This window comes from Poecilia mexicana, unplaced genomic scaffold (assembly GCF_051168715.1).
Source record: "Poecilia mexicana isolate PSO_F unplaced genomic scaffold, ASM5116871v1 scaffold_4, whole genome shotgun sequence".
In the NCBI taxonomy this organism is placed as follows: Eukaryota; Metazoa; Chordata; class Actinopteri; order Cyprinodontiformes; family Poeciliidae; genus Poecilia; species Poecilia mexicana.
In genome coordinates this window covers 31018537-31038976 of record NW_028263373.1, presented here as the reverse complement: position 1 = coordinate 31038976, position 20440 = coordinate 31018537, and the positions used below count along the sequence as shown (strand labels likewise).

General features: G+C 41.9%; 1 protein-coding gene across 2 annotated transcripts in view; it reads left to right on the top strand.

The window, feature by feature from the left end:
- LOC106909087 (epidermal growth factor receptor substrate 15-like 1) overlaps window positions 1–20440 on the top strand; it is a 161602-nt gene that overhangs the window by 66410 nt on the left and 74752 nt on the right. For both annotated transcript variants that reach the window (XM_088005198.1, XM_088005197.1), the window contains exons 13-15: window positions 4381–4466; window positions 12354–12426; window positions 12587–12748. In XM_088005198.1, the coding sequence (XP_087861324.1) occupies window positions 4381–4466; window positions 12354–12426; window positions 12587–12748 (321 nt within the window). The remainder of the gene's footprint in view (window positions 1–4380; window positions 4467–12353; window positions 12427–12586; window positions 12749–20440) is intronic.

Below are 20440 nucleotides of genomic sequence, written 5' to 3'. Positions count from 1 at the left end.
AAAGAAAGAAGTATCTTTTAAGATGGGCCATCGTTTTTATCCCTGCAAGTCTTCCCTTCAACAACACTAAAAGGACATTGACAAGAATTGTCCATTCTGCCAACTCTATGAAGATCTCTGCCATTTCTCAACAATGCACCATTTGGAAGCAGCTCATTGGCTAAGAAGCATTTTTTTTATGTTAACTCTTTAACTGTTGATCATGACAATAATTCTGGTGGAATCGCAAGTGGCCGTGGCTCTACAGCGCCCCTTAACGTGAGTTGGGGGAAACCGTAGGTCGTAGAGATCTGAAAATTGGTATGTAGGTAGATCTCCCCAAATCAAGAAAAAAGTCTCTTGGAGGTACCCCCTTAAATGCTCAGGGAGGCGGCCATTTTGGGTCAAAGGTCAAATTTTGGCCATTTTTCAATTTTACTCATGTCGAACTTTAACAAACTCCTCGAGTTTTTGACCAATCGGCTTCATTCTTGATCAGAATGCAGTAAAGGCATGGGGCTTTAAAAGTTATCAAAAAAATCGACTTTTTGTATATGTTCAGGGGGCGTGGCAGAGCGGCGAACTTGGCGTACTCGCCAAAACAATCGAAGCGCTACAACTTTCTCATAAAAAGGTCAATTGGCACCAAACTTGGTATGGGGCATCCTGGTTGGATGCTTGACGATCCTATGTCGTCATAGTCTGACCTCACCTAAGCCCCGTCCCCTCAGAACAGGAAGTGACTTTTTTTACTTGGAAAGATACAACTCTGGCTCTCTTGACCTAATAAAAATGATCTTGTGTCAGATGACTGATAACAAGTTGGTCTCACTTGCTTTAAAGCGCCAAGAGTTTCCAGTGGAGGGCGTGGTCATGGCGGCGCAGCAAAGTCACAGGTCACGCCGCCGCCATACATTTGGCTCTAGATTCCACATGTTTCAGCCCAGGTGCACCAAACTCACTGAGATTGATACTTGTCCACCCCCCGACAGGAATCCAGTGGAATATATGGTGGACGTGGCCTAATTCCTCCACAGCGCCCCCTAGAATATTTTAAAAAATCAGCCCCCAGCCATGCTTTATCCCAGAATTATGAAACTTGGTACACATGTGTAAGTTGTAAGGACCTACAAAAAAGTCTCTCGGAGCCATGGTCCAAACCCAACAGGAAGTCAGCCATTTTGGATCCAAGTCGCCCTTTTGTTGTGAAACCTGGTTGGAACTGTTTGAGATCTTTCCAGGACACACAGAAAACAGGTTACAAAAACCCGGGGGTAACGATTAATCTTGAATTATGATTTAATGTTGATTAAAACATATATAACTCATATCGTAATGAGTTTGAAAGCAATAAGAAAATTCTGTATTATGATTGATGTGATTAAAAACTAAAGTAATCCTTACTTTAAAATGTACTATTGATTAAGGTGATGAGTTATGTGAGCTTGATTTAAGAAGTAAATGGAAAATAAATCACAAATGAGTATTCTGGTTCAAGTTGGATGGAAAGTCCCGTACTGTGTTGCAATCAGAGGCTGCGTGAGAAGAAGAGCTGTGAGCACAGAAGAAACAGGAAGTGAAACTTATAGGAGCACCAGATGTGGAGTGCGGATAGAAACTTCAGCAGGCGTAAAAGAGGAAAGAGGCAACAGTTAGCCGAGACGGTTGATGTCAAGGAAAGTTGTGCAATAGGAGATTTTGCGAGCAGATAGTGCATCCACAACTAAGATGCAGAAGTGTAGAGAATTGTGTAAGCCGCATATGCGCACGTAACCAGAGTACGAAGAGTATAAAAATGCAAGCGAGAGAAAGGCAGGGGTTCTTCATTCCGCAGTGTTCGAGTCAAGACCACACGAGGATGCAGGATCAGATAAGGGATACATTTTGAAACCACGGGAAGACGAAGACTTCGCACTGCTCGAGAAAGGAACAAGATCCGTTTACCCACAACCCGAGGTTCTGATTCGATATCTGCCCTACGCTCAACCCAAGAAACAACTCAGAGATGCTGCAGTAGACATGGAGGATAGACAAAGATCGCCTATGGATATGGAACTGAGCTCATCGAGGATACTCACCAGTTTGACTTTGGACCTATTCTAAAAAGGATTCTGCCAGGACAAGACAGATTCCAACCATGGATGTTTAAGTTTCTGCTGCCAAGACCAACTCGGACAAGTGGAATTACATCCCAAAGCCTCTCTTATAGTTCTGCGACACAGTATAGGGACTGGAGGGAAGTTTGATTTCTAAATATCTTACATATATTAAACTTCTAATTTTTGATTTGAAAAATCAAAAATTAGATGTATGTCATTTCCCCTGCTAAAGCTTGCTAATATAATATTAAAGTCTAACTTGATGTTGTGGACAGTTAAATTGAGTCATCTAAATATTAATCCTTCTGATTGACATAAAATTTATGTTTATGATCCTAGTAAACAAGGGGTGCTTCAGACGTTTCTTTAGTTATGATAAATAATGACCCTGGGACGAGTCTCTAAAATTATCTAAGCTGTAACAAGTGCACGTTATTAATAGAGAAAGAGCTACCGTTAACAGGTGTGGTTTATGCTGTCGGGCATCGGCGGGCTACTCCGATGTCTGATTCATAAACTGAAGCGGGTCATAACGTCTGGATCTGAAGGTAGTTAGAGCTTAGACACATCTTTCTCGTGCCCACTTTAAACAAAATGTCCTCTACATTTGTATCTGTGGTAATACTCAGGAATTAGAGGCTTTTCGGACCCATTAGTTGGAGAGCTGGTCAGTAGTCAGTCTGCTGGAGTCTGGGAGGAGTTAGGGGCGTGGCTGAATACTGCGTAATAACAGTCTATTTCATTGATGTTGTATCTAAGCGAACTCGTCCTAGAGCTTTTGAGATCCAGGCTTCAAACTCAGTCAGCACAGTCTTGAGGCTTTGAGGGTCAAAAGTTATCAAAGGAATTTTCCTATGTCGAAGCATGTGGCCTCAACTCTGACCATTTGCCATGAAACATCAAGATGGAACAACTTCCCCAAAGAAGCTCCCAACTGCATCAAAATTCATTGGTATCATCACAGAGGAGAGCTCATCACATTCAATTGGTGACATCACTTTAGCCACGCCCCCTTCCAAGATGTAGGTGTGTGTCGCCTGGCAGGTAGCTGTGGGAATTGCGCGACAGCGTCGGCGGTGGTGAGAGGGTGGCGGTGCTGGTACCCCCACGGTTGCCAATCGGCCTTTGGCGTGCGTTGCTGCGAGGGCCTCCAACGCCGCTTGCGGCTTTAATTTATTTTATGTTTATAAAGTCATATTTAAATGTGGGTTACACATTTCCAGGTGATGTGTCTGAGACATCCGGAGGAGGAGGAGGAGGAGGAAGTGAAGCGACAATGTCTGCTTAGTTTCTACTCTTTATGGCAAACATTTTGACTAGATTTGACTGTTTAAAAGTCACTGTATTCATATTTAGCTAGCTTCACTGCAGAGTCACATTTAGCATACAGAAAGAGCAGCAAGCCTCCAAATAAACAAAAAAAAAAACAACAACTAACTAATAATGTGTAAATTATTTTCCGGGTTATTTACTTAGCTTTCTGACTGTCATGATTATTCGAGTGAGTGTTGGGAATGGTGCGTTGCACTACTTGCTGTCTGACCACTCTGCATATCTTTTTTTCTGCAGTGACCCTCAATATAGATGCAAAGTGCTTGTTTTTTAAATGTCATATTAAATTGATTGTGTTTATGCATTTTGACGTGCTTGACCCCAAGATATTTTTCCGTTGCAATATGCAAACTTCTCATCACTCTCAGAGCATTAAAGTTCCACACGGCATTGCTTAGGATTTGCACAGTGTCAAGGAAAAGCAAGCTGCAAAGTATGTGGTGATCAGTTTTTGTGATCGGCAACAATCTGCAATTACTGATCACACACTTTTTAAAGGAAATCAGCCAATTATGATCGGTGGCCAGTCGATTGGCACACCATTAGTATTTGACCAAGTTCTCCAGAGATTCACAAAGAGATGCATCTTGGGCTAGGGCAAGAAAAAACAATACTGAGGATGGCTAGCTATGTTTTAGGAAATTGCTCACATTGCTTGAAATGGCAGGGCACCGTGTTGCACCTTCAAAATAAAAGGACTCAAGTTGAAAATTTCAAAATCTATTTTTTTCGCAAATGTGGTGAAATTCATTGGTGGGACAAATGCGGTTCCTGCCCCTATGTGACCAACAATTGATAAAAAGATATGCACTGCTTGTTTCCTGATGTATTAATAATCATTCTTTATCTCTGTTTCTGTCCCTTAGTCCCTATATCGTTTACTGCGTCTTAATCATCTGGTTTTCTTTTATGATCAAAGTTCACTTTCCAAAGCTTCTTACCCCTTTCTTTTATGTTTCTGTATTGACAGGACAGCTCTAGTTCAGTGGGTTCAGGGGAGTTCAGTGGCATCAAGGAACTCGATGATATTAGTCAGGAAATAGCCCTGCTGCACAGGTAAGTGATACTATTAACACAATAACTTCAAATCAAAATTATACCAACAGTCAGTTTTGATTCTTTATTTCCCATTCCTTTTCTAATTGGTGTGGAGCTTATGTTTTTTACTTCATGGTTCAGATGTGCATTTCCTAATTTAATTAGCAAATCCTGTGCTAATAGGCCCTTATTAATAGCAGTATTTATGTGTTAGTTAGCCGTGATAACATTATCAGTCATTATCAATTTACCATTCTCAATTGTGTATAAAAGAAACAGCCTCTGACTGGAAAGTAAGCCAGCTTGCAGCAGCTTTAGCCACAGGTAGCTAAAATATACACCACTGCCTGTTAGTGCTGTAATGTTTAAGTTCACTTTCTATATTAATGTAAAATCACTGACATCTTCCAACAGTTGTTTAGAATACCATTTTAAATATTGACATAAGTGCTATATGCCAGATATTTTGCATATTCTGATATGATTCATAATTTCTCATTTTGTTTTGTTGTGTCCATCTTTCTCAAAAGTAGCCTACATAAGCTACCATATCTGGGATGGTCTTGTTCCTCTGTCCATTGTAGGTTCAGTCACAGGGCAAAACAAAAATTTTAACGGCACAAACCTGCACTAAGAGAGCATTAAAAACTATCTCTCTCCCTCAACTGTGTTTGGGGAAACATTTCAGCCACGGTGTGGCATTATCTAAAATTACACTAGTCAAACGCAATATGAAAAACAACTAGTTAGGTAGTTAACCTTCCTGTGTTTACTCTGTAGATGCCAGTATGTCAACCCATTGGTTGAAAAAATGGCGACCTCCATGAGTGAAAAATATAACAAAAGATATGCATTTTTTAAGTAATTATGAATTTTGGTGTATCACAAACAGTAATTTTTTAGTTAATAGGAAAATTACAACATATTTAGGCCAACATGTTCATTTTTTCCTGGCTCACTTTAATGATGCTCTAGACCAGGGGTGCTCAAGTCCAGTCCTTGAGAGCTACCATCCTGCAACTTTTAGAAGCACCCTTACTCCAACAGACCAGGATCAGCTCTGAGAAGGCCTGGTAAAGAGCCTTTCATTTGATTCAGGCGTGTTGGAGCAAGGATGCATCTGTAAGTTGTAGGATGGTAGCTCTGGAGGACTGGACTTGAGCACCCCTGGTCTAGTCTCTGGAGAGGCATCGAGAGCTGGAGATTTCCTGGATAGGAAAGCACATTTGGCAGCCCATGATCTTTTCGGTTGCTCTGATGAACTACTGCAGCACTTTCTTGTGTTGATGGTCTGAACCCTTCACACAGGCTCCATGAAGTAGAGAGGAGATGGTTCAGTCTTATTCTTGTGTGACATAAATTCTGCAACTGTCACCAAGGACATATTTGTTTGTAGATGGAAGCAACCCCTCTTCATGCATGCTGATGATGGATTTAGCGGTTTTGAGGAGTAGGCTGGGGAGTGGTGGTTTATAAGTTTATTTACTCAGACTGGCTTGCAGACCTCTCCAGCTTTCTTGTTTCTGTTAACATTCACAACACCTGCATTTCTTTCTGAGCCCAACCATAATCCATGGAGATCCTAGTGATTTTGATATCGTCTCCAGGTGGAAAGAGTCCAGAGGAAGTCACTCATTATGTCAATATGACTTTGATGTTCTATTTTCAGCAAAACCAGTAACTTGTCCGGCTGTTAAGTGAGCTGAAAGTCATTGCGTTCCATGGGAACCGTTGAATAAATAATGAATGATTATTTATAAAAAAACATTAATTAATAATAATTAATTACCTTCATGTTTTTCTAAGCAAGAATATGTTTTCTCCTTGCAAACCTCCACTTCTATATGCAAACAGTTAACAGTGTTAGGATTTGAGTTTTCTGTGTTTATTTTGGGTTTTTTCTGTTTATTGTGATCCTGTTCCCTGAGTCTCTGTGTTGTCCTGTCTGCTCCCTAATTGTTTCCCACATGTGTCTAGTTCCCCTGATTACTCCCTGTGTATTTAAGTCCACCTGTTGTCTCTGTCTCTTGTCAGATCCTTGTCGTATGTCGTTTGTTGTCTGCTAGTCAGTCTACTCAGTTGGACTGTTAGTCCTGAGTCGACGTTAGCTCTAGTTCCAGCTGCTATGGTTGCTACCGGAATGAGCTTAGCCTCCGTTTCTGCCGTGCTGCCAGTTCCTGGACTGTTGTGAGCTTCCCGTTATTAAATATTCTTCATCATTCATCTTCACCCTGGGCTCCGTCTGCGTTCTCTCTCATCACCTCACCTCAACTTCATGAGAAACAGAAGCATATACATTTTGAGAAAGTATTGGACAGAGAATTAACAAATCCTGATTGTGACATACTTACTTTTGAAACAAAATTTAATTCCAAAGCATACATTTTTAAAATGTTTTCTTAATAAAATCTGCCAATTTCCACAGATCTGCAATCCTTCATACCATCTCCACAGGCTATCGACTGAGGGATTGACACTAACCTATCAATTGACTAATTTTAATATGAAAATGTTCCATTTAATGATCTTAATACAATTTAACATAAGTTCTAAAGGAGAATTCCAGCATTTCCAGCTCCAAGTGAACCTGAAAAAATAAGGTCTGTAATTGTTATAACAATAGTCAGACATGACATGACGGGGAAAAAAAAGTATAAATTGTATTTCTTAAGATGTACAACAGTGGCAATTATGTCACGAGTGATATCGCAACAGTGTAGATCAAAACATCATTATATTGAGTTAGATATTAGTAAATCATTCATGTGTGGTGCACCTAAAAATGCCACCACAGTATTTAGTTTTTTTAAATCATTTGCAGTTCGGCATGTTAATCTGCCTGTATTTATAGTGCTTTCCTGAGGTGGGGACAGGAGCAGTAATGGCGAAGCGGAACCTTTGTTTGAGGGGCGTTGCTTTCAGGTTGGTTTTGGGATGGACTTCCGGTTTGTCTCAAACGCAATCTGGAAGTTAACAACAGCGCTGGTCGTCATTGCTGACCCTTTGTTTATTTTCTCTTCAGGTCAGTATGCGGTTGGGGAAAAGCACCAAGGCTACCGTGTGGGATACTTAACATCTTGATTAACCAGAATAGGTCGTGTAGTTAGGTTTTGTGCACCGTTTGGCTGGTTTTCTCAGGCGAGGTTGGCGTTGGCTCGCTCTGAGGGCCATTAAATCTCAACATCAACATGTTGGACAAGTTTTATTTCGTTTTGTTCTTTTTAGTGTTGGCTGTTAAAGCAGATTGAGTGTCCTTTTCCCAAAATAGGGGTTGTATTGTAGGTCGGATAAACTCCAACACTTTTACGGTCCATTTCTGTGGACAGACACTTGTTCTCTTTTACATGCATTTTGAGGCTGAACCTTTGGAGTGAGCTCCGAAACTTCAAGTGCTAAAATTGTGTGTCAACTTTGTTACAACAGTTTTGACACCCGGGACCTGTAACATAATGCATACAATATCAGTACATATCGGTTATCGACTATAACTGTCTCAATAATTTCAGGTGATACATTAAGACAGTGTTTTTCAACCACTGTGCCGCGTCACACTAGTGTACCGTGAGTGATCGTCAGGTGTGCCGTGGAAATTATCCAATTTCACCTCCTGTATTTTCCGGACTATAAGCTGCTACTTTTTTCCTACACTTTGAACATACGGCTTTTCTGTGGATTTTTCTTCAACCACCAGGGGGCTCTTTAGCAGGAAGTGAATCATTGGAAGTCAAAATTGGAAATCAAAGAATAAGCACTAATTTTCATTTAGAACAACCACATGCTAGCAGCAGGCACGATGGAGAAATGTTTTCAAACTCATATGATGCAGCTTTTAAGTTGAGGAGTATCAATCTGGCAGTACAGGAGGGAAATAAAGCCGCTGCACATAAACTCGGCGTGAACAAAACCGGATTTGGAGACCAAAGACTGCGCCCATAATATATCCAGTAGTTATTAGGACGCAGCCCTCTGCTGGGTCCTTATGGGAAACTGAGAGCAGCAGAGATACCAGCGGCTTGTAGCCCGGTGCGGCTGATATATGTAAGTTTCCTGGGGGGTTCAAAAAATTTGAAGGTACGTGATCCCTCGTTTTTTCGTGGGGGTTGCGTTCTGAAAATAACCCGCGATAAGTGAAATCCGCGAAGTAGTTACCTTTAGTTTTTACAATTATTATACAGCATAATTAAATACTCTACACATTGAAACAAAGAACAAAACCTGTTCCTCAATCGGGCCTTAATGTGATCCGGAGTCGAGTCATTAAAGCGTCTCTTCCAACTTGCCCCGCGAGATTCACAGCTGTATCTACGGCAGAGCGATGGATCTCGTCAAGCGAGCCTCCGGTCGGGTTTTGCGCTGATTCTGGTCACAGATTTTTCCAGCAGGCATTCAAAGTTTTCAGCTTTCATCTCCTGAATGGCCAAGCTGTATTGCTTATATTTAAATACCGTAACGTTATTGGCAAACAGGTAGAGAAGGAGCTTGGAGACTGTTTATCCAATCAGGACGCAGAACACAATGCACTGTGAAAAAAACTGCACAAAAAAATCCGAAGCAGCGAGACCGCGAAGGGTGAAAGGCGTTATAGCGAGGGATCACTGTATTGGCTGTAATAAAAAAAAAGAAAAAAGTGAGGTGAATTTGGATAATTTCCCACATGAAAAAAAATAAGAGCACAGTGCGAGAACTGGAGTGGAGCATAACTTCTGAAGGACCTAATCAATGTCCTCAATATTTCTCTCCATATGACTTTTAGTCATTTGTACAAGCAAAACTAGCAAAGTCTCAAACAGGTGATAGTTACCTTAATGACTAAAAAATACATGCCGTTCGCTGTGCTGAGACAGGCAGAGCTGGAAGCTCTTTGAAATGCTAACAGAGCTATACTGCCTCCGGTTCTGAAACCACTGATCCATCTGGACCAAGGCCAGACCCTAAACAGCACAGCTGTTGCCAAACCGGACACTTCGTTACAGACACTGGGTGAAACATCTAAGACAAGCAGCGCTAACGGAACTATTCCTACTTGAAATGCTAATGGGGCTATTCTGCCGCCGGTACTGAATGTGAAACCACTACCAACACTGGACGAAGATCGGACCCTAAACAGCTGTTAGCACCAGACACAGAGCTATAGACGTACTTAATGAATAATACAGTCTGACCAGAGGTATGTGTCATTCATTGTTTCATTTCCGAAGCTGAAGGCAGCAGCAGCAAACACCAGCTCCTACGACCAACTCTGTCCTCTTCTGTTTGGTCCTCCTCATCTTCATCACCTCTTGTAATTTCTACATTCTGATCAATTTCAGTGTGCTCCGGTTCAAATTAAAAAGGCTTAATAATGTTACTCATCACTGTTTTGGCTGGAGGACCTAGGCAGTTGGACCGTTACATGTCATTTACCCAGAATGCATTGCAGTGTGAACAACATGATGACGTTCATGTAACAATATTTTATTAAAATTTATAAAAGCTAAATAACCTACAGTACTATTACTGTATTGTTTTTACATCTAAAATAAATATTTCCCAAATAAAGTCTATTCTTACAATTAATCATGAATACCTTTAAAGATTGCTATTATCCTGGCCAACATCTGTTCACCCTACTGCCATCAGGGAGATGGTATAGCATAGCGGTTCTCAACGTGGGCGGTACCGCCCCCCAGGGGGCGTTCAGAGTACAACAGGGGGCGCTGGCGGACGTTTTTACAAAAGGGGGGCGCTGGGATGCCTTTGGGGGGCGTTTGGTCGAAGGTAAACTTTACACTTCAAATGCACAACAATGCCAGTTTAGACTTTGAGCAACTTGGTAAAACTGTATTGTGTAACATTAAACCATGCTTGGCTGCAACAATATACATGACAGCTCTTCTTCTATTCAGTGTTTGTAGCTTCTGTTAGCTTCTTGGCGCAGCTCCGTTCTCCTGCTACTGGTAGCTAAAATCACGATACCCTCACTGTGTATCCCTCTGAAAAATGAACCCATTTAAATAAAGAAATCTCTCCATAGTGATACCACGATAGAGAGCGTTCATTTTATAGCGTTAACACCGGAGCTGTAAGTGGTCCGGTATGAAACGGGTGTGACAGAACAACGGAACCACAGCACTTTTAAATTTCAATAATCAGAATACCGCAATTGTTTCCGTTGTTTTAAGAGGTTTATGTCAGTCTGCCTTTACCCCATCGATTAGCTTCCCGACCGTCCTGCACCTTAGGGGGTTAAAAAAAAAAAAACGACGCGCAAAACTCTGAAACAGGAGAAGTCGGACATAAAACGGAGCGACGACCTAGATGTGAATTATGGCATAAAAACAGAGAATCCGACGCTGAACAGTGAAAAATCAACACATGATGTGAAACATGATGATTAGGAGGCGCAGCAGGTGATGAGTGAAGATTAATGATGGTCAATAAACGATAAAATAAATCTAGCAACAGGAAAGAAACTAAAGTGGACATAACAATAAACCAAGAGAGGATAATACTAATAAAAGGAAACTAAATGGAAATGAATGAATAATAAAATGCAAGAATAAACTAAGAAACTAAAGTAAATACGGAGGAATAAACTGGTATGGCAAGACCTTTCAATCAATAATTAATAGAGAGACTGTATGGCAAGAATAAACACACTATCTCCAGATAAAAGGTAAAATAATATTGTTGAAGTGCCATGGGTTTGTTGAGACCACATCTAATACTGAGAATAAATATATCTGACAGACCATAACAGTAAAGAACTGATCACTTATTTATGTTTTTAATTAGATTTGATTAAGAACCAGAATTGTTCTTTGTAATTTCTGTCAAATTAAACTATTAATCTATAATCAATAGACAGGTCTATATAAAGATATAATCCATGTTCTGTCTCATATTTCTATGGCATTAAAGGACCTGGAACTTTAGTTTTTCCACTGAAAGCTCTGGTTTGCACAATAAATGCCATGTGGGTGAAGTTTTATGGATGATGCTCTGATGTCCCATTCTCCTGAAGGCAGCACAGAGCTGCACCACCAGAAACCGACAGAAACACTGAAGAGAAGAAGAGCTATGATTAATGTAGTTACAGTTCTATCCATGTTTTAATGCTGCAGAGCTCAGTCGTTTTGAAAATAGATCAAAGTTTAAACTGGCATGTTGTTCATCTTTTATCTGCTCATTTTGTGTAATATTTAACAACTAGAAAATGGCAAAGAAGAATATTTTTCCACTCTGACTGGCTGCTGTTAGGCCTACCAATTTTAAGTTGAATGTTCATTGCATTTTTCTTAGATACCTGTGAAAATAATTTCTATTCCCATGGCTTTTTTGTTCTCTGGGAAATTATTTTTGATGATAAATACAGAAACAAGCATAAAAATCAAAACATCTACAATAGTGATAGTAATATTAATGATAAAATAATAGTCAGTGCAAAGTAGCCTGCAAATTTTTTGGTGGGGGGCTGTGAGGGACCTGGATAAGGGCTAGGGGGGCGCTGCCCCAAAAAAGGTTGAGAAACACTGGTCATGATACTGTCATCATACAGCAGCAGTGTCATCAGTCAGAGGCTTCTTCAGATTTCTTTTACTACTGACTGCTACTGGTGATCCTTCTGCCCCCAGCATTGCCATAAACAACAGCTCTTAGTAAACTGGATGATATGAGTTACGACAGCATTCAATTTCCCTTTGGGTCAAATTAGATATTTTTGAATTGAACTGAAATTAGTTGATATTCTTTTGATACACCAGCTTATTACTCTAGTATGCAATCTATGCCATCCAAATGTGCTAAAAAATTGCGTCTAGTCCTTTATGCATGTCATAATTGGTGTTTTATTAGTTATTTTTTGTATCATTACTATACTGATTTATTTACATGTGGCAACATGATTTTATTGTGTTTGTGTCTCAGGGAGAAGTACACTCTGGAGCAGGATATTAGGGAGATGGAAGAAGCTATCAGACAAAAGAGTGCTGCGGTGCAGGTGAGGACATTTTCACAGTGTTCTACATTTCTAATTTTTTAAAATTATTTGGCTACTATTATATGAAAAGCTATGAGGTCATGGATACATTTACATATCAAGGTTGCAGTGGCTGTGACTGGTTTTGATCATTTTTTTGTTTTAACTAATGATCTATCAGGAGATGCAGAATGACATGGACAGAGAGACAACCAATCTGCAGGAACTGGAGGTGCAGAAGCAAGATGCTCAGGACCGTTTGGAGGAGATGGAACAGCAGAAGCATAAATTGGAAGATATGTTGAATGAAGTACGCCAGAAGTGCAAGGAAGAATCTCAATTGGTGAGGAGAGAAGAACAACAAATTTGCAAATGTGATTTCACAGTTAAGATATGAACATATACTGCAAAATATTTTCATTTGCTACATATCAAAAATATACAGTAACACTTGCCTGGAGGACATTAACAAGGATGGGCAATTAATTTTCCAAAGGAAGCAACATGAGAAATTTGAATTTGAATCACCTGTAGGCATATTTGCTTACTAATTTAATGCCCCTTTAAATTTGTACTTAAAGGGGCATTTAAATACAAATTTATGTATCAGTGCCATTGTATAGCACAATCAAGTTGTTATCAAATTGCTATATATAAAAATTTTAACTTTGAAATTGAACACTTTGAAATTGGGCCTCTGTGTCTCTAAAAATACCTACCATTTTGGAAACTCCACCTTCAGTCATCACTGTATAAAAGGCTCAGACATTTTCTGAATTTATTTTGTAATATCCGTTTAAAGATTATTTTAGGAAGAGACGTAAGCCTGAGCTTAGTGCTGCATTGACACTCCTGAAGGTAATTTACTACTTCAGGGTCAGTTCGTTGCATTTTTGGCGTGTTGGGCTGCGTTCCTGTGGTGGTGCTCTGAGTGTTAAGCTGATGACTAAAAGTAAGTTATCGCTTTATGTTCTGCTTGTTTATTATAGATTCCGTCTGTAATGTGTGTGTGAACTATGTGGGGATGGGTACGTGATGTTTGCAGGACTTCCTGGGTGCTTGGAACCTGGTTGGGCTTGTTCAGCCTTCATAGGTTTAACTTAAATCCATGACGGCATTTCGGCTGCATCTTTAATTGCTTTCTATTGAGTTAAAGCGGCAGATATGCGTCGTAATTGACATGATGCCTGTTCCCCCCACATGCTGACATTGTGCAATTCTCCCCCAATTATTCCAGGGCATTTGTCAGCAACTCACCAGTCAGCGTTGCAAGTACACACCCCTTTTTTAGAGGCACTGACCTCCGGCAATATTGACAGTGTCTATCATAGAAAACACGCTTCGGTCAGGGAGATTTTGAGGAAAATAATAATCATGCTCCAAATTGTCAATGGGAAATATGCAATCCTGACAGCAGTTACCCAGAACTTGTAGAGGACGGAGTGCAATTTATTACATTTCCAAAACCAAAAAGGAGTCTGGAATAATCCAAGAAATGGATCATGACCTGCAGCCCGCCTCATGTCCATTTGAATGAAACCGATGGACAGGAACTACCATGTTATTCAGCACCAGTGTTGTGTTCAAGACCACCTAACCCGAGACCAAGACAAGACCAAGACCAGAGTGTATCGAGACCGAGACAAGACCAAGACTTTTAGGGTCTGAGACCAAGTCAAGACCAAGACCGAGGGAAGTCGAGACCGAGTCAAGACCAAGACCAGCGGCCCATGCTACATGACACGATAAAATGTAAAATATGATCAAAATTGCTTCTCAAAATAATCTGAAAGATCCATATTCCCATAAGAACACCTAGATATTAAATACTTAATACATTTTACCAATATTAAATATTCAATTTCTGTGCTACAATGTGTGATGGTCTCGTGCCATCCCTAAAAACATAACACCCTGGGCATTTGCCCATATTGCTCATGTAAGAAACCACCACTGTCTGCACCATTAAACATAGCAATTGAGGCAATGCCCTGACGGTAAATAACGCTCAACTATGAACACTGACCCAAGGAGCAACAAGCAAGAAGTAACCAAACAGAAGGCGCTCATCGTGACTGTTTTCACTCTCTCTACCAGTACATGAAGCCAGGTAGTCTGACACCATGGCAGACATTACAGCTGCCACTTTGAACAAAAACAATCAAAGAGCAATGTGCATGCTCTGCATGCTCTTTCTTTCTTGTGTTTTAGTTATTTGTTAATTTAAATATCAACGTACATAATTAAATAAAATAATGATGCAGTGTACACAGAGGATTACAAGAACAAACAACGGGTGTTCTGTCAGGTCAGATCGTCATACGCTTAGCACGAACTCACGGTGTTCTGTCAGATCAGCATACGTTGTCAGATAGTCGTACGCTTAGCTCAGATATGCATACGCTGTCATTACCATATGATTTTATTTAATCAGCAACATAGAATAATGACGTAGATCATCATACACTTGGTTATTAACAGTTGTATGGGATCCAGCTGCAGCCAGACCTGCTTTAAATACACTTTGAAACCACGACAACGCATGTATATGTCATAAACGGTGGTTTGTGGTGAGGATGGGGACGCAGGCAGACCCAGGATGTATGTGAAAATGATGAATTTAATGATAATCAAAGGCATGGAACAACGGAGAACTGCACGGGGAAAACAGGCATCAGACGACAGCAAACGACAAGGATCCGACGAGAGACAAGGACAACAGGTGGGTTTAAATACACACGGGGTAATCACGGGGATGAGACACACCTGGGAAACAATCAACGGGGAGGACAGGACAAAGACTCACAGGGAAACAGGACTGAACAATCTCAAAAATAAACACAAAGAAACGTGGATCGTGACAGTACCCCCTCCTCAAGGGGCGGCTACCAGACGCCCAACGAAAAGTCCAAAAAACAACCCAACAGGGTGGGCGGAGGGGCGACGGCAGGAGGCCTAGAGTCCAGGAAACAAAACTAAATCGACACAGAAACTAAAACACAGGAAAACAGTCCGGGGGCCGTCCACGGCACAGGAGGCAGAACTCCCGCGGGAGGCCCGGCGGGCGGCGACGCCGGAGGCGGAGCTTGAGCCGTGGAGGGAGGCGACGCCGGAGGCGGAGCTTGAGCCGCGGAGGGCGGTGACGCCGGCGCAGGAAACACAGACGAGGAGGCAGGTCTGGCGGGCCAGCAGGAAGGCCGGCTGGAGGCTCTGGGGGAGCACTAGGAGTTTCTGGGGGGAGCTTCTGCAAACTCGGGGGGCGGAGCCACAGGAGACTCGGGAGGAGCAGACTCAGGGGGCAGAGACTCGGGAGGAGCAGACTCAGGGGGCAGAGACTCGGGAGGAGCAATGGGAAACGGAGGCACGTCCGCAAACTCAGGGGGCGAAGCCACAGGAAACTCTGGAAGCTTGGGGAACTCTGGAGCGGGCGGCTGCTCACATGCAGCGGACAGAGGGAACAAACGCCACCTCGGCGCTGGAACCGGAGGCAGCTGTGACTGGAGCTGCCTCGGTGCGGGGACCGGAGGCAGCTGCTGGCGCTGCCCAGGGGCCGGGACCTCCGTCGGCTCAGGGCGACGGTGACGATGCCCAGGGGCCGGGACCTCCAGCGGCTCAGGGCGACGTTGACGTCGGTGCCCAGGGGCCGGAACCTCCGGCGGCTCAGGGCGACGGTGACGTCGGTACCCAGGGGCCGGGACCTCCGACGGCTCAGGGCGGCGGTGATGTCGGTCCCCAGGGGCCGGGACCTCCGGCGGCTCAGGGCGGCGATGATGTCGGTGCCCAGGGGCCGGGTACTCCGGCAGCTCAGGGCAACAATGGCGGCGGGGTCCGACCCCTGGTGGGCAGAGCACTAGCCACGTACCCCACCAGGGATTAGTCCTGGCGTCCATGATGATAACGTTCCTCACCGTAGTTCGTGGTCGGATCCTACTGTCATAAATGGTGGTTTGTGGTGAGGATGTGGACGCAGGCAGACCCAGGATGTATGTGAAAATTATGAATTTAATGATAATCAAAGGCACGGAACAACAGAGAACTGCACTGGGAAAACAGGCATCACACGACAGCAAACGACAAGGATTCGACGAGAGACAAGGACAACAGGTGGGTTTAAATACACACAGGATAATCAAGGGGATGAGACACACCTGGGAAACAATCAACGGGGAGGACAGGACAGAGACTCACAGGAAAACAGGACTGAACAATCTCAAAAATAAACACAAAGAAACACGGATCGTGACAGTATATCTATCTAGTTATCATATTATGTCATATTATAAACAATTTAATGACTTATTTTCGTCATAACTTGTTGCGTATGCTGAACTGACAACTCCACTGATCGTCGGACTTCTTAATGTGCATTTGCTGGCATGGTACTCACTGCATGTACATATGCTATTCTGACAGCGTATGGCTATCTGATAGAACACCGGCTACATCTGTCAGACACGTCTAGGGCTGTTGTAAACGAATATTTTAGTAATCGAGTAATCTATCGATTATTCTTACGATTAATCAAGTAATTGGATAAAAAAAATTATAAAATGAAATATTGGTAAATCTGGCATAATACCGGTGTTACTATCAGATTTCAATATCAGTCCAATTTTTCATATTTGAGCATCCCTAACAGTTGCTTTTTTGTAGTTTAGAAAACTAACCTGTAACAATAATAGCTCACTTTCTAAGTTAACCAGAAGAAAAGTTATAGAAAAATCTGAAATTATATTGAATTTAATAACAAAGAGGCAGGCTCACAAATATGCTTATAAAAAAATGTCTACAATCCAGCTTTTAGTTTATGTATTCATCTTCAGTGAGTTTAATAGATTAATTAAACTCACCTTGCCACCTAACCTGTCACGCTTTGGGTTTGAAAATACGGGAAATGCCGCCTGGAGTGGGAGGAGAGGGCGAATGAACGAACGTAAGATGGGGTGGAGGGGAGGAAATAGACCAGCGGACTGACGAACCGTTAGACCGGGGGACGAACACGGGGGGAAGCAATATGGGATATTTACGACACCTTCACTGGTCACACTCAGAAACTCATCTACCAGCCATGTACGATGCGCTCCGCCACCTGTTTCTTCAGACCGGGATATGAAATTTATTGTGCGGTTCGTCGGTAAAGCTACATTTACACGGTAAGCATCAGCTACTCAGCCGCCCGCCCTGTTCAGTCTATCCGCTCACCTCAGCGCTCTTCCCGCCGTTCGCTTTCAACCAGCAGTCCCGGAGGAGAAATGCTGCCGTACTCCAGGCATTCCCCCAGTCATTTTAAGGATTATCATCAATCAATCCCCACGGGCCAATCTTGAAGATTGGACTTTATGCCGCTGAGACTCAGCTTTTGTCAACAACTCAGAGGCGGAAGTGAGAGCTCCGCGCAATGCAAATGAAGTCCCGGCCGGAACACGGTGCGCTAACTAATAAAACATAAATTAACGAAGATTCGAGGCAGGTAAATTTTCCTCGAGGAATTTTAGTAATCGAGGTACTCGAATCATTCGAGGAATTGTTTCAGCCCTAGACACGTCATTACCATAAGATTTCATTTAATCAGCAACATAGAATCATGAGTAGATCGTCATACACTTTGTTATTAACAGTTGTATGGCATCCTGACTTAGCGGTTAAGTGAGTTTTACACAGGCATGTGTTGTAGTTGACTCCAGCTGCAGCCAGACCCTGCTTTAAATACACTTTGAAACCATGACAACACATGTATATCTATATAGTTATCATTGAAAACAATTTAATGACTTATTTTCATCATAACTTGCTGCGTATAGTGAACTGACAACTCTTCTGACGGTTGGACTTCTTAATGCGCATGCGCGGGCATGGTACTCACTGCATGTTTGCTATTCTGACAGCGTATGGCTATCTGATAGAACAACGGCTCTCAGTGAGTGACACTCCAGTCCTATCTAATAAATAAAGAGCCGTGGAGAAGAATCGACTGTTTCTGAATGTCACATCGCTATATTGCAGACTTTTGGACATAGCGTTGTCCTATATATGCGACAAGTCAGTCAACACCTCCGCACAATAATTCAGGCAGTGAGTGACTTTTTTTTCATCACAAATTCTTATGTGTCTCTGTACAGCTAGCTTTGCTAACATCACGTTAACGGAGCTTACCTTCTTTGAGCTACTTTTCTAAGTGACGAAAAAAGTTAGATGTTGACCCCACCGTCTGTGAAAGCGAATCGATGTTGAGTTAGCTGTGGCCATCGGATTTCTTACTATTTATGCAGCGCTATTATATTACTGACGATTAGACAAACATTTTCTACCGCTGAGAGAAAACCACTGCGCATGTCCTGGAGCGCCGCGCGCGAGGGGAAGGGGGGAGAAACAGAAACACATAGTTGCTTGGATTTTAATCGGTGCGTTTTGCATCCACTGAAAACAAAGATGTTAACAAATAAACTGGACAGTATGCTGTACGTTTAGTGATATTTTCACAGTTGTGGTCTCGAATTAAATGCCAAGTCCTCAGAGCCCGAGACCGAGACAAGACCAAGACCAAATGCGGTCGAGTCCAAGATGATCAAAATATGGTCTTAAGACCGGTCTGGAGACCAAGACCAACTTCGAGTACCACAACACTGTTCAGCACGAAGGTAACCGGTAGTAAACCTCCCATTTTTTGTCATAACGACACTTACTGATAGTCAAATCAAGCCCAATAGCAGTTAATTAGGCAAATAACTAAACACAAGCAAACAAAGAAAATTATACTTGGGTATCCCCTTTGTCATGAATGCTGCTTTAACCTAAACAATGTAATATATTATGTGGAAGTAATCAGGCTAACGGTTCACGGCTCGGCTCAAAGCTCTGTGCTAATGACTCACGACTGATGGTTAAGCGTCAAATAAACACAACTTAGTCTGATTAAAACAACAATGCTAAACATCTAATCATTTCCAGATTAATAATGGTGGAGTTTATGAGTGTAGATTCCAACAGTAGCTCTATGGCAGCATGAAAACAGACTGTAGTAGCTGCTGTATTTACATTTAAACACTGTTTTAGGCTACTTTTTATTTCTAAGCATTTTCCTGAAGGCAGATTTTCACAAGCCGGTATTATTTGAGTCAGTCACCCATTTTATATGTGCAAAATGCATCCCACACCGTTCACTCTCACATCCAACCAGACGTTGTGTCCCTCATCATTTTTCCTCTTGGGCTTCATCATTTATTTCTCCATTGTTTCCCGCTAACAACCTTACAGAACTGATGTAGGACTAGTTATAGAATTTTCTTGCCCGCCATCTTTGCCTCACTCTTGGTAAGGCAAAAATGACTCAATAAATGTCTCGGCTAATGCATTGAGGTCCTTTACCTCTGCCACAACAGTTTGTTTGTTGGGGTTTGCTCTACTTCCACAAGGGGGTTGAGCTGGCGTCATCCCAAATAGCACAATATGAGTCAAACAACATTGAAACAATGTTAGGCAGAAACATTGAATCTACGTTGAAACCTGACATTGAAACGGAATTGAAAGTGGTCAGTGACTTACATGTTGAATCAACGTTAGGTTTTCAACCATAACTGACACTTGTCGTGAAACCTGGCTGGAACTAGTTGAGATCTTTCCAGAACACACAGAAAACAGGTCACAAAAGCCTGGAGCCAGTAATCTTGTATTATGACTTAATGTTGATTGAAAAACATGTGATCTTTGTTTTTAAATGCAAAATGAATTTATTATGATTTAAAGATGAGTAAAATACATAAAATCATTTCTTTAACTACTGTATGAGGTTGAAGAGTAAAGAGTAAAAAGTGTTTGATACTGTGTCACAAATATAGACTGCAGGGGTGAAAGAACTTTAAGCACGGAGGAAAGAGGAAGTGAGATTTTGAGACTATTTCTGCACCAGGTGTTTTGAGTTGTTGATCTTTGAGTTTTAAAGAAAAAGGAAGGTTAAAAGTTGAGTGGAAGAAAGGTTGAGGCTAACTGAAGGGACTTGACGTCAAGGAAAGTACGCACCGGACGTGCAGAATATGCA